The 15670-nt window shown below is 36.7% G+C and overlaps 1 protein-coding gene across 2 annotated transcripts in view; it reads left to right on the top strand.

Annotated features, from left to right (window-relative positions):
• Nucleotides 1–15670, top strand: part of LOC306842684 (CXADR-like membrane protein) — an 83300-nt gene that overhangs the window by 48009 nt on the left and 19621 nt on the right. For both annotated transcript variants that reach the window (XM_079373689.1, XM_079373688.1), the window contains exon 2: nt 11763–11920. In XM_079373689.1, the coding sequence (XP_079229815.1) occupies nt 11763–11920 (158 nt within the window). The remainder of the gene's footprint in view (nt 1–11762; nt 11921–15670) is intronic.

Consider the following 15670-nt stretch of genomic DNA (forward strand, 5'->3'; position numbering starts at 1 on the left):
CACACAGCCATTAATGTCTAAACCGCTGCCCACAAAAGTGAGTACACCCCTAAGTGCAAATGTCCAAATTTGGCCCAATTAGCCATTTTCTCTCCCCGGTGTCATGTGACTCGTTAGTGTTACAAGGTCTCAGGTGTGAATGCGGAGCAGGTGTGTTAAATTTGGTGTTATCGATCTCACTCTCTCATACTGGTCACTGGAAGTTCAACATAGCACCTCATGGCAAAGAACTCTCTGAGCATCTGAAAAAAATAATTGTTGCTCTACATAAAGATGGCGTAGGCTATAAGAAGATTGCCAAGACCCTGAAACTGAGCTGCAGCACGGTGGCCAAGACCTTACAGCGGTTTAACAGGACAGGTTCCACTCAAAACAGGCATCGCCATGGTCGACCAAAGAAGTTGAGTGCACGTGCTCAGTGTCATATCCAGAGGTTATATTTGGGAAATAGACGTATGAGTGCTGCCAGCATTGTTGCAGAGGTTGAAAGGGTGGGGGGTCAGCCTGTCAGTGCTCAGACCATACGCCGCACACTGCATCAATTTGGTCTGCATGGCTTTCGTCCCAGAAGGAAGCCTCTTCTAAAGATGATGCACAAGAAAGCCTTCAGTTTTCTGAAGATAAGCAGACTAAGGACATGGATTACTGGAACCATGTGCTGTGGTCTGATGAGACCAAGATAAACTTATTTGGTTCAGATGGTGTCAAGTGTGTGTGGTGGCAACCAGGTGAGGAGTACAAAGACAAGTGTGTCTTGCCTACAGTCAAGCATGGTGGTGAGAGTGTCATGGTCTGGGGCTGCATGAGTGCTGCCGGCACTGGGGAGCTATAGTTCATTGAGGGAACAATGAATGCCAACATGTACTGTTGACATACTGAAGCAGAGACTGCGCCGCAGGGCAATATTCCAACATGATAACAACCCCAAACACACCTCCAAGACGACCACTGCCTTGCTAAAGAAGCTGAGAGTAAAGGTGATGGACTGGCCAAGCATGTCTCCAGACTTAAACCCTATTGAGCATCTGTGGGGCATCCTCAAACGGAAGGTGGAGGAGCGCAAGGTCTCTAACATTCACCAGCTCTGTGATGTCGTCATGGAGGAGTGGAAGAGGACTCCAGTGGCAACCTGTGAAGCTCTGGTGAAGTCCATGCCCAAGAGGGTTAAGGCAGTGCTGGAAAATAATGATGCCCAGACAAAATATTGACACTTTGGGCCCAATTTGGACATTTTCACTTAGGGGTGTACTCACTTTTGTGGCCAGCGGTTTAGACATTAATGGCTGTGTGTTGAGTTATTTTGAGGGGACAGCAAATTTACACTGTTATACAAGCTGTACACTCACTACTTTACATTGTAGCAAAGTATCATTTCTTCAGTGTTGTCACATGAAAAGATATAATAAAATATTTACAAAAATGTGAGGGGTGTACTCACTTCTGTGAGATACTGTATATATGTGACAGGGAAAAAAGTTAGTCAACACATGAACTGTACTTCTTTAAACCATGGGAAAAAAATATATATTATTGAACCATGATTTAAAACTTTAAACTTTTAATTCAACATCATTACAAAGTGCACTTTTTAGTTTGTTAAGGAAGTCATGAAATTGTCTCTCTTTAAGTACACTTAAATGGTATTTCACTTTATTCATATTATCCACAATATATATATTTTTTTAAATATATTTTTTAAATTTGAAGTACACTACATGTGCACATTTAAAACAATTAAGCACACTTATTTTCCGCAATGGGTTGCAAAGCACTGAGGAGACTTCATTTAAATTTTTAATTGTGTACCTAACAGCTAAAACGCATTTTAGTGAATTGTTAGAAACCAGGGTAAACGTCCAGTCACCCTGCTGAAGTCCATTATTCACATCCTTTACTGTTAGCATTACAGCTATCACAACCCCCACAGGCGTTTGTCAAGGACGAGCTGTGCTGATATAACTGCAGTGTAAATGAGACGACCCCGTTGAGGTTACGGTGACCACCCATGACATGAAGAGGATTACGCTACATTATCCCACCAAAGCACCGTCTTTAGTCTGAAGGAACAGCAGTCCAGTCAGAAATATCTAGCATGTGTGTGTGTGTGTGTGTGTGTAAAACGTAGCAGACGTTTGGCTGATGAATTGGTTTTGATTAAGGGTGTGCCTGCTGGTAGAGCTGTTAGAGTACTTGCAATGTGTATTTTAAAAACTGGGAGTAATGATGTTGGAAGCTAATAAACTTTCTAACAGATGAAGGCTACAGATGATCTCACTGAGGAACAAGTTCTGAGTCTTCAAAACAGCAGATGGAAAGTCTGTTTGTGTGACTTTAACGCATTTTGCATGTCATTTCTGTCCATCCAACACATTCAAGTGTGACCGAACAATCATGCACCATTCTAAATCATCTGAATCATTACAAATGTATTTATTTATTTATTTGGAAAGAAGTGCATTTATTTATGATGCAATTCATAAAGCTGTTTATTTATTAAAAGGTATTGTTATTTTGGACTATATTGTATGGAAGCCCATTTCCACCACACAATAAAATAAAATAAAATAAAATAAATGAACGAATTAATTAATTAATAAGTATATAAATAAAACATACAAACCTAAATGTAATTGCATTTTTTTACACAATTCTGGCGTTTTATGATTCAGTTAATAAAGCTGTTTTTTTATTATTTGTTTCGATATATTAAAGTTATTTTTATCATTATTTTTATTATTGCTATTTTATTTTATTTTTTATTTATGTGGACTATATTGTATGGAAGCATGTTTCTCCCACAGAATGAAAATAAAAAGGTAATTTTTAAAAAGGCTCACTTTTTATTTTCACTGATTCAGTTTATAAAGCTGACTTTTTGTTTATTTTAGCCCATTTCTCCCATGAAAAAAAAAAAAAACATAAAAAAGGTAATTAAGACTTGAAGAAGAGCATTTATTTGTGATTTAATCCAAATTTATTTGAGTTCTTTTATAGTTATTATAAAATATAGTTTTCGGGCTTACATAATATTGTATTAGTTTCTCCTCACACAGATGGACGCACACGTATATTAGTTGTATTGTTGTTGCTGTACTCTTTTTCTCACCTCATAAACTCTCAAACATATCCAGCCAAGCTTCCAAAGAAAAAAAAGCTGTTTTGTCTGTTAATTCTGGCACCTGTCTGGAAGCGCTGTAGAGCTCTGCCGCCCCAGAGGCCTGAATATTTCTGTGTTTTCTCATCTGCGACGGCACATTATCATGTGTCAGAGAGAATAAGATGATGTGTGCTCTATGTCAGCAGCGCCCATGAATTTATTTTCATAAATGAATTGAATTGAGTTCAGTTGAGATGTAAGGACAGGGCGAAGCAGCATGTCTGTTTAAACAAAGAGTTCAGCAGCTTTTAAAGGGACATTGAGCAAAAGACTGTCCTTGCTCTTTTGAAATAAAGAGTTTCATGTGTTATGTAGATGTAGCCTACATTGTTAACAATGCAAAGCTCCTTCCCCAGTCCACATAGATCATTCATTCATGAAAATAAAATGAAATGAAATAAAATTAAAAAAAAAAACACGCTTCATTCATTTGGTTCTGACATTACTTCGGATGACTGCACATATTTACATATCATTGCCTATTCAGTGTTCAGAAATATGGCCTGCCATTGTGAACTTCACTGACTACACCGGTGTATGGAGGTTAGCCAGTCATTTAAATACTGAGACTTACAGCACATGTATTCAGTTGATCCAAAGTGATAGTAAAGGCATTCATAATGACACAAAAGTGTTCTATTTAAAATAAATGATGTTCTTTTAAATGTATAATTCACAATAGTTCATATAATAGTTCATAAAATTATGACATTAAAAGACTCAGTACTAAGTGTAATTCAGTAACACAGTACTAAGTACCATACTAAGTATGTTTTTTCATTTTTACATAAATATATATGTCCTATGGTGTGACATGTAGAAGAAGAAAAAAAAGTTTTTCATTTTTTGTATTTTTTTTTTTTTTTTTTAGATGTTTAGTACAAGCTGTAAAGGTACAACATGCTTAAACAAAGCTTTGCTAAACAGGTTGTTCGTTAACGGCAGTTATTGATTATTCTGTTAAATTCATCAGGAAGTCAGTTTCAGTGTTCAGTGCTGCTTTACATGCCATCAATTGTCCTCCACAGACAGAGAGCTCACGTGAGATCACAGATAACAAGACAAGCAGCATTAAGACGTCTTAGCTCTTCTTGATCTTGTTCTTAAAGTAAGATTCTTAGAAGTCAAAGGTTTTGAGTTTAGAGCATTGCTAATGTATAAAGACTTACACTGGACAAAAGAAATTCAGACATGCCACCGCAAGCCTGATTTGCTTTTGTGCCAGTTCACGAGGACAGTTCATTTCTTATCATATGTAGGTTAAAGAGGGATTGTTTTGTAGTACTGTATCGAGTTTAGAAGCTGATGTGTTGGCTTGTGCTGCAGATTGAATTACGAGATTATTGCTTATTAGCAGTCATTGTTTTGGCTAGTTGGGAATCTCCTTTGCTGCCTTTGTGCTCTGAATGTAATCCAGGGCTGGATGCAGTCTTACATTAGATTTGCAGGGTTGAGGGCTTAAGGAGTTTAAGGATGTTTAAGGGAGGTTTGAGGTATTGGTTGGTGCAGTGTTGTGACTAACACAGGAGATGCTTTCTATTGAGTGTGAATTTACTGGAGCACAACTCCCCCTAGGGCATTTTCACAGAACACACTCTCTCTCTCTCTCTCTCTCTCATATATCCATGTCATTTCCATTTTCCTTTGTTACATTTCCTCTAAAGAGATAGTTCAGTCTAAAGGGCAGTTGAATGCAGTGAATTGACAATTTATACACCTGCAGCAGAAGTGGAAAAAGAAGCAAAAGAAACTAGGAATTGACTGTATTCACCTTGAAGACTCAGGCCTTTAACAAACCACTTAATGTATGTTATTTGACCTCCACAAAATAAATGTTGCAGAATTTTGCTAAGTTGTTAGATAACAAGATACTGTACACAGTAAACAGTGAAAATAAGCTTAAAATTGGCATAAACCCTGTTCCATAATGTGATGTATCTCTGAGTAAAATAGAAAATTGTACTCGTAAAAACAAGAAAAAAACCAAGAAAAAAATGTAGTGTGGGGCTTGATTGCATCCATTGGGAAATTACTGGATTGTGAAAGTAGGCATTACTATGGAAACTCGTTTTCACCACTGCATACGCAAAGAAAAATGCAATTGCGTGAATTTATCTCACAATTGCAAGTTTACAGTCTTGCAGTTCTGACTTTTTTCTCAGATCGCTTGATATAAACTCAGAATTGTGGGATATAATCTTGCAATTGCATGAAATAAAGTCAGAATTGCAAGATATAATTCAGAATTTTTTTCTCACAATTCTGACATTTTTTGCCACAATTGGGAGTTCATATCTAACAATTCAGATTTTTTTTTTTTCTCGCAACTCTGATTTTCTCAGAAGTATGAGATTTAAAACCACAATTGCAAATTTTGAAGTCCAATTCTTTGGAAAAAAAATAAAATTTTCATACAATTTTGAGTTTATATCTCCATTTCTTCACAATTGCAAGTTTATATCTCATAATTCTGAGAAAAATGTCAGAATTTTGAGATAAAAAGCCACAATTACTTTTTTGATTTTTATTCAGTGGTGGAAATGGGCTTCCATATATTACATATCAGAACTAGGGCGATGAAGGAACATAATAAATAATTTCAGAGATGGAACAACTATTTTTTTGTCTTTAGACTATATCATTCAAAATACAATGAGAATCATGCATTAAGAAAGTAAAAAGGGTACTTTTTAAAAAAAAATGGATTCTTTGGATCATGTCACATCTGTTTTGTCAAGGTCAGGCAAAACATCTGTCTGCCATTTTGAAATTTGTCTTAAAGTGTAATATTTTTCAAATGCTGTGACATATTGGAACACAATTTGGTAGATGCCATCATCAGCTTGTCTTGAAGGTTTGAAGTTTGAAGACTTTTAACAAAAATGGTGTCCAATATTAACATTCTTGATGACAATCCGTTCGTTGGTTTATGTGAATTCTAATGATGTCTTGTTTGAAATTTGATTGTTTGTTGCACTGCGGAAAGAATAAAGCACACATCAAATGTGTACTTGAAAAGCAGTTTTCAAATCCAACATCATATCACTCTTCTTGTCAGCCTGAACTGAAGTTTAAAGCAGACCAATGTGTGAAGCAGTGCTATTAAACCACCTGGCTGGCAGTATGCTGGATATTTTTTTTGCTGCGGAGCTTTACTTTCCTTGAAGGAGGATGAAATTAAAACAGCTTTCATTCTGTTCTTTGATTTCTTGCCAGCTTGTTCCAACACATTATTATGTCCAACCGTAACCGGTAGCAGGCAAGGAATGGCTCAGCAAGCTGAGCTAGAAAGTGTCTAAGGAATAGGTCTGAGCATAGACACCTCTCACCTCTAGGTCTGGATGGGCAAAGAGGACAGGACCGGTGGTTATAGCAAGAGATTTAATCACACATTTCTGAATTCAGATTTATCAGCACAGAGCTAAACCAGTAAGAATGTCCCAGGTGACCTAATCTGGCCAAACACATACCGAATGAACCACTATTGTGTCTGCTTCTTCTCAACACAGACAATTAGGAAAAATCATCGATAGTGATCAGGAAACCAATAGTGGGTTTCAGTTACTGATGCTAATATGCTGGCTGATGTAATGCTAGTATATTTTTAAAATCACAACACTAATTTAAAATCATTCAAACATTTAAAAACAGAAAACGCAGTATCAACTGAGAAAGTTGTAAGGTATATTTTGACATAATTTTGTTAATCAGCCTAGTACTGGCCAATATATTATGAATTAAAAATGTTTTTCATTTTATATATATATATATATATATATATATATATATATATATATATGTATATGTATGTATATATATATATATATATATATATATATATATATATATATATATATATATATATATATATATATATGTTTATAAAAAAAAAAATATATATATATATATATATATATATGTATATATATATGTGTTTATAAAAAAAATAATAAATAAATAAAAAAAAAATATATATAATTTTTTTACAGTTTCTAATATATTTTTAGTAGAACCATTTTTTATAATCTCTAATAATTCACCAAACTGTCTTATAAACTGTCTTGATATAAAGAGCCTCACAGACAAATAAACCAACAACCAACACCTGTCATGTTTTCTGTAAGTCTCTTGAGAAAGCTTTGATGAAGCATTTAAAAGATAGAAGTTGATGCATTTTGACAGTGAGGAAATAGCTAGTTTAAAATCAAGTGAAAATAATTCAACATTTCTTAACTTTTCAATGTCACTTTCACAAACACTTGCATTTTTCTTTTGTTCCTGAGCTGTACCATTCTCAATTAAATCAACTGAACTTCAGAGTTTAACACAGGACACACACACACCTGACTATGGAGATCACACCAGGTGATGGAGGATGCAAGCAATGCATTAAAAAATCATGAGCAGGGCCGACTGCAGGGGAGCTCCATGCTGCTTTTTTGCTGACTCATTGTTTTAGTTTGGCAGTTCATGCGCAGAGACAACGAGCCATAGCAGCACAGTAATTTCTCTAATTCTTCACACTGCCAGCAGCCTATTGAGCCCTTTGAGACTATAGAGCTGAATCTCACCCTTAATGAGAATGACTTCTGGATGTACCCTGAAGAGACCCATGCAGATCTCATCTGGGTTCACTCATTAAACCTCAGAATGTGTGCAGGTACTACATATATTTCCACATTATGCTAAGTTCTTACTGTTTGAAGGATAATATGTGTAGGTGCAATATGCTGTAGAATAGATGAACCATACACTTTTATTTATAGATGAAACAGGTGATGAGGAAACATCATTTGCCAGACTCAAACTCAAGCCACTCATATCAGCACCAAGTCTTTCCGAGCATGTGTGTTAAATCTGGTCAGATCTGACAAACATCAAGTGTTTGTGGCTTTGAACCTGTTTTTATCATTTTTGAGGCTTTTTATTCCTTTATTCTTTAGACAGGATAGTGGAGAGCTGACAGGAAAATATTGGGTAGAGAGGGATCAGCATAGGACCACGAGATAGGAATCAAACTCTGGTTGCTGTGAGCACAGTTGCGCTGTATATATCCACGCACTAACCACAAAAAAATATTGGTTGAACAAATGAAATGATGTTGTCTTGTCATCCATATTATAGCGTTTAAGCTGACTGTGCTGGAGCACACGTGGTAATGATAGACCACACCTCTGGAAAATGATGTACAACAGTGTATTGGGCTTTACATTTTGACAAGAAACTTAAAAAATATGTTTCTTTGAACATCTAAAATGTTGACAAAAGTGTCAGACTCAAGACATCCACATTAGCTTTAGCATTAAAGATCAATATATTGGCTATATTGCGCTAAAACTGTTAGGTAGCTCTTGAAGACCACATACTGAAGAATATATGAAAATTCTGTCATAATTTACCCAGGTTGTTCAAAACCTGCAAGTTCTTAAGAATATACTTTGCAGAATGTGAGTAACTAAACAGCTGCTGGTCCTCAGTAACTTAAAAAAATACTATCAGAGTCATTGGGGACCAGAAACTTTTTGCTTACCCACATATTTCAAAGAATTTTCTTTTATGTTCAACAAAAGAAAGGAATTATTACAGGTTTGGAACAGCTTGTGGGAGTGTAAACGATGACAAAATTTTCATTTTTGGGTGAACTATCCCTTTAAGTCAGACAGTCCACTGCAAATGCTTCTCTGCAAACTGCGCATTCATCATTAGTTACAGGACGATGCATTGATAATTTCCCCGTTCAGCTCTACATCTTGAGAGCATTGTGTTCAAAGGGCGGACGTGAGCTCCTCGATGTTTTAAACCGTGCAGGTTTAGTGCATGCTGCGCTGGAGTCCTGGAGACTCCATCATCGCCATGGAGACGTCAAGATGAGCTTCTCAAACTTCTTATGAAACTGATTTCATTATCATTTCTATTAGCATTATAAACGGTGCAAAATACTTATTTGTTGATTCAGCTTGTTGGCCTTTGTAAAATACGAGACAAATCGCGTCCCGTATTGATTTGATATGGGACGCATCATTTTGTCTTTAATTACGAGACGATTCCGTATTTTAAGGGATGGGTGGCAACCCTACTCATGAGTGATACATACATGCGACAGATCGCTTCCGCGCATGTGTCTACTATGCCAGAGCACGTGGACATGTCACGCGCCGGCTGTTGTGAACGTGGTCAGGACAGTTGGACATTGCAGTAGATCAGAGGTAAAAAAATTATATAAATACTGTTCAGTTTCTTGCACAGATCGATTGTTTTGTGTCTTAAGACCTCAATGTATCGTCATGAGCCGCAGGGTTTAATTTGGTTTTGTCTGTGTATGTTTTTTTTTTTGACTCTCAAAGCCGTGGCATTGACTGCCATTATATGACTGACAGACTGCAACGGTTTGAGTTCAAAATCATTTTTGGGTGAACTATCCCTTTAAAGCTTATGTGTTGGAGTTCATGTGCTGACTTTTAGGCCACATCTTTAAAAAAAACTATGTACTGTGGAGTTCTTGGATTTGCATTTTGACAACAAGCTCCAGAAATGTTTGTTTGAACATCTAAAATGCAGACAAAAGTGTCATACTCAAGTCGTCTGTATTAGCATTAGCATTAAAGCTCAATGTATGGGAGCTCAAGTGCTAACCGTTAGGCTCTGGAAAACTATGTACTTGTGCGTATTTGGCTTTACTTTAAGAGGCTCCAGAAATGTTTGTTTGAACAGCAGGCTAAAAAAAATGTCAGCCCTAAGTCGTCCACATCAGTAATAGCAGTGAGTATGTGCATTACGGTTAGATCACAGCTATGAGAACTTTCTGAGTATACCTTTGCAGCTTGCGTAGCGTGATGAAGATGCGTTGCGGTCACCTAGCCACATGCCCTGGTGGACTCCGGGAACCGTAAATCGGATGCATTACACCCCGTTGACTTTGTATCATGACGCAGTAGGACCGGTGTTTTGGCACAGGTGGTTGAGGACAGTCACTCATGCATGTCAGTCAACTAATCAAGAGCCATGCTTTGCCAGCGACACGTGGCACATGCATTCTTAACATGACATGATGATTGCCAAATGAGCACAGCTAGACAAAACACATTTAAAACAGCACATCCATCAATCCCAAGCTCATTCCCTTCCCTATTCCCGTGGGTTGAAAAGCTAAACTGAGGAAATGTCATAATATTTACAGAAGCAGGACATATGTTTATGCTGGCATAATTTTAGCAACAGTTGCATATGTGAAGAGTCTGCAGCTATTTGCGATATTCGACAGCAGATTAAGCGTAATGTTATGCTAATGCCAGAGCTCCATAAATATCTGTTGGTTTTGCACATATAAGACTGGTGAAGCTGCGAGTATGCTGTATTGTTTGTATTGCAAGCTCCTCTCACCAGGTGGAAGAAATTGCGCATCTCAACCTATTCGTCCCTCATGGGACCTAACTAGTCTGCAAATCCCCACGACGCCTGTCTGTAATGCTACTCAAGCCTCCGGCGATGTCCAGCAGCCTGCAGTAAATTAGCCAGGATCCCTGTGGCAGAAAGGACTCTGAGTTCATAGAGGCCCTATCTGAAATAGCGTACTTGATGTGGACTTGCCGTTTTGTGGTGCATTTGTAAATAGTGTGAAAATGTGGGATTTTAGGACTTTGCTAACCTTGCAAAGTTGTACTAAAGTATTTTTGCGCGCTGCTGCAGTGTGTTGATATGATAATTTCAGTCTTGTAGTAGAACTTTATTGTCGAAAATTGAACCTGTAAAAAATGTTTAGTACTTTAAAAACAACATGAAATGGCATTCACAACACATGTAGCTTCTGAATTGTATTCCCATGTGAAACATTCAGTGAGAAATTGTGAAAAAGAGACTTTTTATCCACCAGGATTTGATTGGATCATAATGGGATATGATATTATTGTTTGAGATAATTTTTCTCTGCCCAAATACCTTAATTACATCAGCAGAACTAAGAGTTTAAGGTTTGGCTGGTTAGCATGGTGCAGTTAGTCCTTAATTTTTCATAAGAATAGCATGCCTGAATTAATCTTCACAGAAAAACAACAAAAGGTCATTGAACATTGAACCTATACATACAATTCACTGCAGTTTCCAGTTAGAAATCAACACTAAAAGTAATAAAATACATCTAATCGTCATGCCTTTTTGCATAAATTATGATTATGGAGCAGATTATTGATTAATAAAGACTTATTTTGTGCGGTTTCTTGCACAATGCTATGTTACGACCACAAAATACTGTAGTACATGATTTGTGAACAAATTCATTTTGATGCTTGCATCACATAACCAGCTCCATATGTTTGCCTTTTCTGACATAGTAAACTTGCTTGATAGCGCACCTGGTACAACATTAGACTTGTGATGTGAAGCATTCGGGTACGAGTCCTGGTAAACACGAGTCACAATAAAAGAGCTCAAAGACTTATAGAAGCCAGATAAATTGGAATGGTTGTTTCAGAAAATATATTTTTTATCTCACATTTGTTTGTCTTAACACTCGGTTAGAGTTTAGTGCAGGTGCTACGCGATTAACATTTCATGATATATACCATTGTGTGATCTCATAAACATGTTGTGTGTGCTTCTTTTTCTACAGTGCTGTTGAGTTTACTCTCGGCCAGGGCTCAGACCGAGATGAAGCGGGTTGTAGGGGACAATGCCACATTGCCTTGCCATCACCAGTTCTGGCAGTCGAATGGACAAACACTGGACATTGAATGGCTCCTGCAGAAACCCAACGTTAAACAACGTGTGGTGAGAAATCTTTTGCTTTTTATGCCCTCTCAAATTATGTCTTTTTAATTTTAATAAACCACAAACTGAGTAATACTTTTTTTGGATAGCTCACTTTAGACATTGAACTGATTGTAAGTAACTTTTCAGTCATTAGAATATTAATAGACTGTCAGCTTAATATCGGCTAACATTTTATTTTGATGGTCCCCAAAGGACGTTTGACTTATTACAAATAAATTTGCAAGTAAATGTCAAATTATTCAACTAACCCTAACCTAACAGTATACTGAAACTGACATGTTAAATATGGCAGTTAACATGTAGTTACAAATTAACATAGTTGCAATGCAATGTATAGTTAGTAGAATTTCTAAAGTGAACTTATTTTCGTAATCTTTTTTGGCAAGTTGTAGGACTATAGTTCAACTAACCTGGTTTATTTTATCAGTGTGTTACTAATGTATTTTTCCTGTATTAGCAAAATATGCACATTTTGACGACAACAACAACAACAACAACAACAACAAAAATGAAATATTATTATTAGGGCCCAAGCTTACTTACATACCACAAACTGCATCGTACATACATGTGCATATATGTATGAAATGCTGTACATATATAGTTCTCGGGGAACCAACAGTTTTCGCAATTATGTTAAAATATTAAAAAAACTGAGAAAAGTGCACTCTTCCCCTTCATCGAAGATTGTATTCTGTTTGTCAGTACTACCACGTGGGAATCTATCAGAACAACCTAAAAACCACCTAAAACACCATAGCAACCACCTAGTTTTAACTGTCGTCTCTCAGAGATACAGCAGTGACAATGGCTGCCTTCATGGTTTCACGTTCTGAGGTTTGTGAGCACAGTGTTTCTCCCGTCCTGTTACAGGTCTGAATCAGCTTTTCCTACACATCTCTCTTTGAAATACATACCCATCTGTATCAGTACACCTAACAGACGCTTCGCCCATCTCTCTTCTCTCTCGCTCCCATAAACACATTCAGATAAGAGTTTCGTCTTATCTGCCTGTAGTGAGAATATTGTGAAACGAACATTGTTTGAACACAGTTTTGAGTTTAGGTATCTGTTATGTATCAACACACCATAATTCATCAGGGGGAAGTCAATACGTGCCAGTCTGGTGATATACTTTCAGATTAATTTAATTATCTGATTGCGATAAGGCTTTTTGTTCCCCCACATAACAGACAGAGATCTATTTCTTTGTTTGAATGTCAATGCAGATCTGTTCGTAATCAGTTGAGATTTCATTTCAGAAGACAGAAAAGCCTGAAAAGAAACTCGCATCAGAGTCTTCGAAGCCTATGAGACGGGTTGCCCATCACATGTAATATTTAACAGAAAGAAAACATTTGAGACACCGTTAATTAAAATGAAATGTCTGAAAATTTGATTAGGAATCAAACCGACCCCCTGGCATAATGAATAAGTCATTCCTTTGTTCCACTGTAAGGCCTGTGTAACTAGAAGTATTCGGCTTGTCAACATTTAACCACAGCTTGTTTAGTAACGTGTAGTAGACGAACAATTGAAGAACATTGTTGTTAATAGCAATGGGTCAAGGTTTACATGGTTAGCATGTTAAAATCTAAAACGTGTAGATTTTGATCATCTCTACTCACCAAAGCTGCATTTATTTGGTCAAAAGTACAATAAAAATAGTAATATTGTTATTAAATTATTGCAATTTAAAACTAGATGTTCAAGACGATGTTGCCCTGAGAAAGCCTGAACTGATAGATAGATAGATAGATAGATAGATAGATAGATAGATAGATAGATAGATAGATAGATAGATAGATAGATGGATAGATGGATAGATGGATGGATGGATGGATAGATAGATAGATTGTTGTGGATGATTACAAGCTGGTTATTAGGGTGTTGCTAGGTTAGGTGGTTGTTAAGGTGTTCTGGGTGGTTGCTAACCATTTTTTAACCGTGCCTTATACACAGAGGCACTGTCATGTTAGAATAGAAAAGGGTTCTGTCCAAACTGTTGCTATAAAATTAGAAACACACAATTCCCTAGAATATCATTATATGCTTAAACATTAAACATTGTACTCATAGAAATTACTAAAGTAGTCAAACCTGTTCATTAGAAGTGGGTGACCCAATACTTTTGGCAATATAGTGTATATTGCTCCTCCTCCTTGGCTAATGCTAACATTACCGAAACTCTTTCTCTGAACTGAAGCCATAACCCCATGACTCAGATGTTACTCGTGTTCAGAAGATTATGCTACAGAAGATTATTCTGCTGTCATTTGTAATTTACAAAAAAATAAATATGACAAAGAGCATCATGCTATGCCTGTCAGTGATACAGAATGCATACAATAAGAATCACAGATGTTTTGCCAGAAATGCAAATGAGTAGCGCATCAGAGTTTTCTCCTGTTTGTCATGCTATACTGTGTGAGACGAGCAGCAATCGCTCTGGCAGGTGGACCCAACCGCAGGTCTACTGATGTGTAGTGGCATCAGTGTTTAGTCCTTTACCCCAGGCATTCAGGAGGATGTCACCGTGTGAATGTGTGTGTTGGCAGCTGTTTGTGTACGACAGCCATTTAGTATCTTTTCCATGGCAGTCGGTACAGGTAGAGGTTCTTATATTAGAAACCCTTTTGTACAGAGAAGTACAGTTGTCACAAAGTACCCATCAGATGAAAAATAAAGAAACAACCAGGTTTGTAGGAAAATAAGAGTGCTTTCCAATGCAAAGTTCCATGCTACAAAGCTAGATTGCTGTGAGAAGTTTTCATTAGAGCATTAACATAGATATAGATGCCTCATTAGTGGATGTTTCTATGGGCTGCTATATGTAAACATTCAGCATTACTGAAATGGTCAAAGCAGGTCCGTGAATACTCCAGATCGTGTTGAATGCAATCGTAGTTAGTAACTGTAGTAAACTGATTACATGTAATCTGGATTATGTAATCACATTTTAAAAATTAAGTATCCTACTTATAATTATATTATATTATATAAATGCTTATAATCAGATTACAGTTGCTTTTTTGTGAATAACATGATTACACATTATTCACACAATGGCGGTAAATTATTCATCATTTGATTCACCCTAACTGTTCTTTTTTTCTCTCTCACGCTCCTACATTTTCCTTTCTGAAGTTCTACTGCTTTTATACATATTTTCAAAGTCTTCCAGCTTTTCAACTCACAAACCACCTGTAGTTCCTTCAGGATCGCTTCAAAATGTTGATAAAAACAATGGAATATATTTTAGGTCAAAAGTAATCTAAAAGTAATCAAAAATAAGTCTTCTGGAATTTAGGAACTGATGTTTGCCTACAAGACAACAACTAGCGCTGCACCAATATACCTAACTAAACTCGCTAGTCCAAACTTATGCGAATGACGCCTTGTGGTGCCATCCCAAAGAGGCACAAAATCACTGTCACTGACCTTTTTCTGGACTGTGCCCAGCTGGTGGAATGACCTGCCTATCTCAATCCAAGCAGCTGAGTCTTTAGCCATTTTCAAAAAACACCTAAAAAAACATATCTTTCGCCAGCACCTGACAAACTAATACTAGCACTTACCTATTCTATTCTATTCTATTCTATTCTATTCTATTCTATTCTATTCTATTCTATTCTATAAAAAAAAAAACCCTAGCTATGTGTACTGTGCTAGACTAACTGAGACTTGTCACAGCACTTGTATCCTGTTGCTCTCTCGTTGGTCTGATTGCTTATATTGTTCTCCTCA

This window comes from Barbus barbus (assembly GCF_936440315.1).
Source record: "Barbus barbus genome assembly, chromosome: 23".
NCBI classification, from domain to species: Eukaryota; Metazoa; Chordata; class Actinopteri; order Cypriniformes; family Cyprinidae; genus Barbus; species Barbus barbus.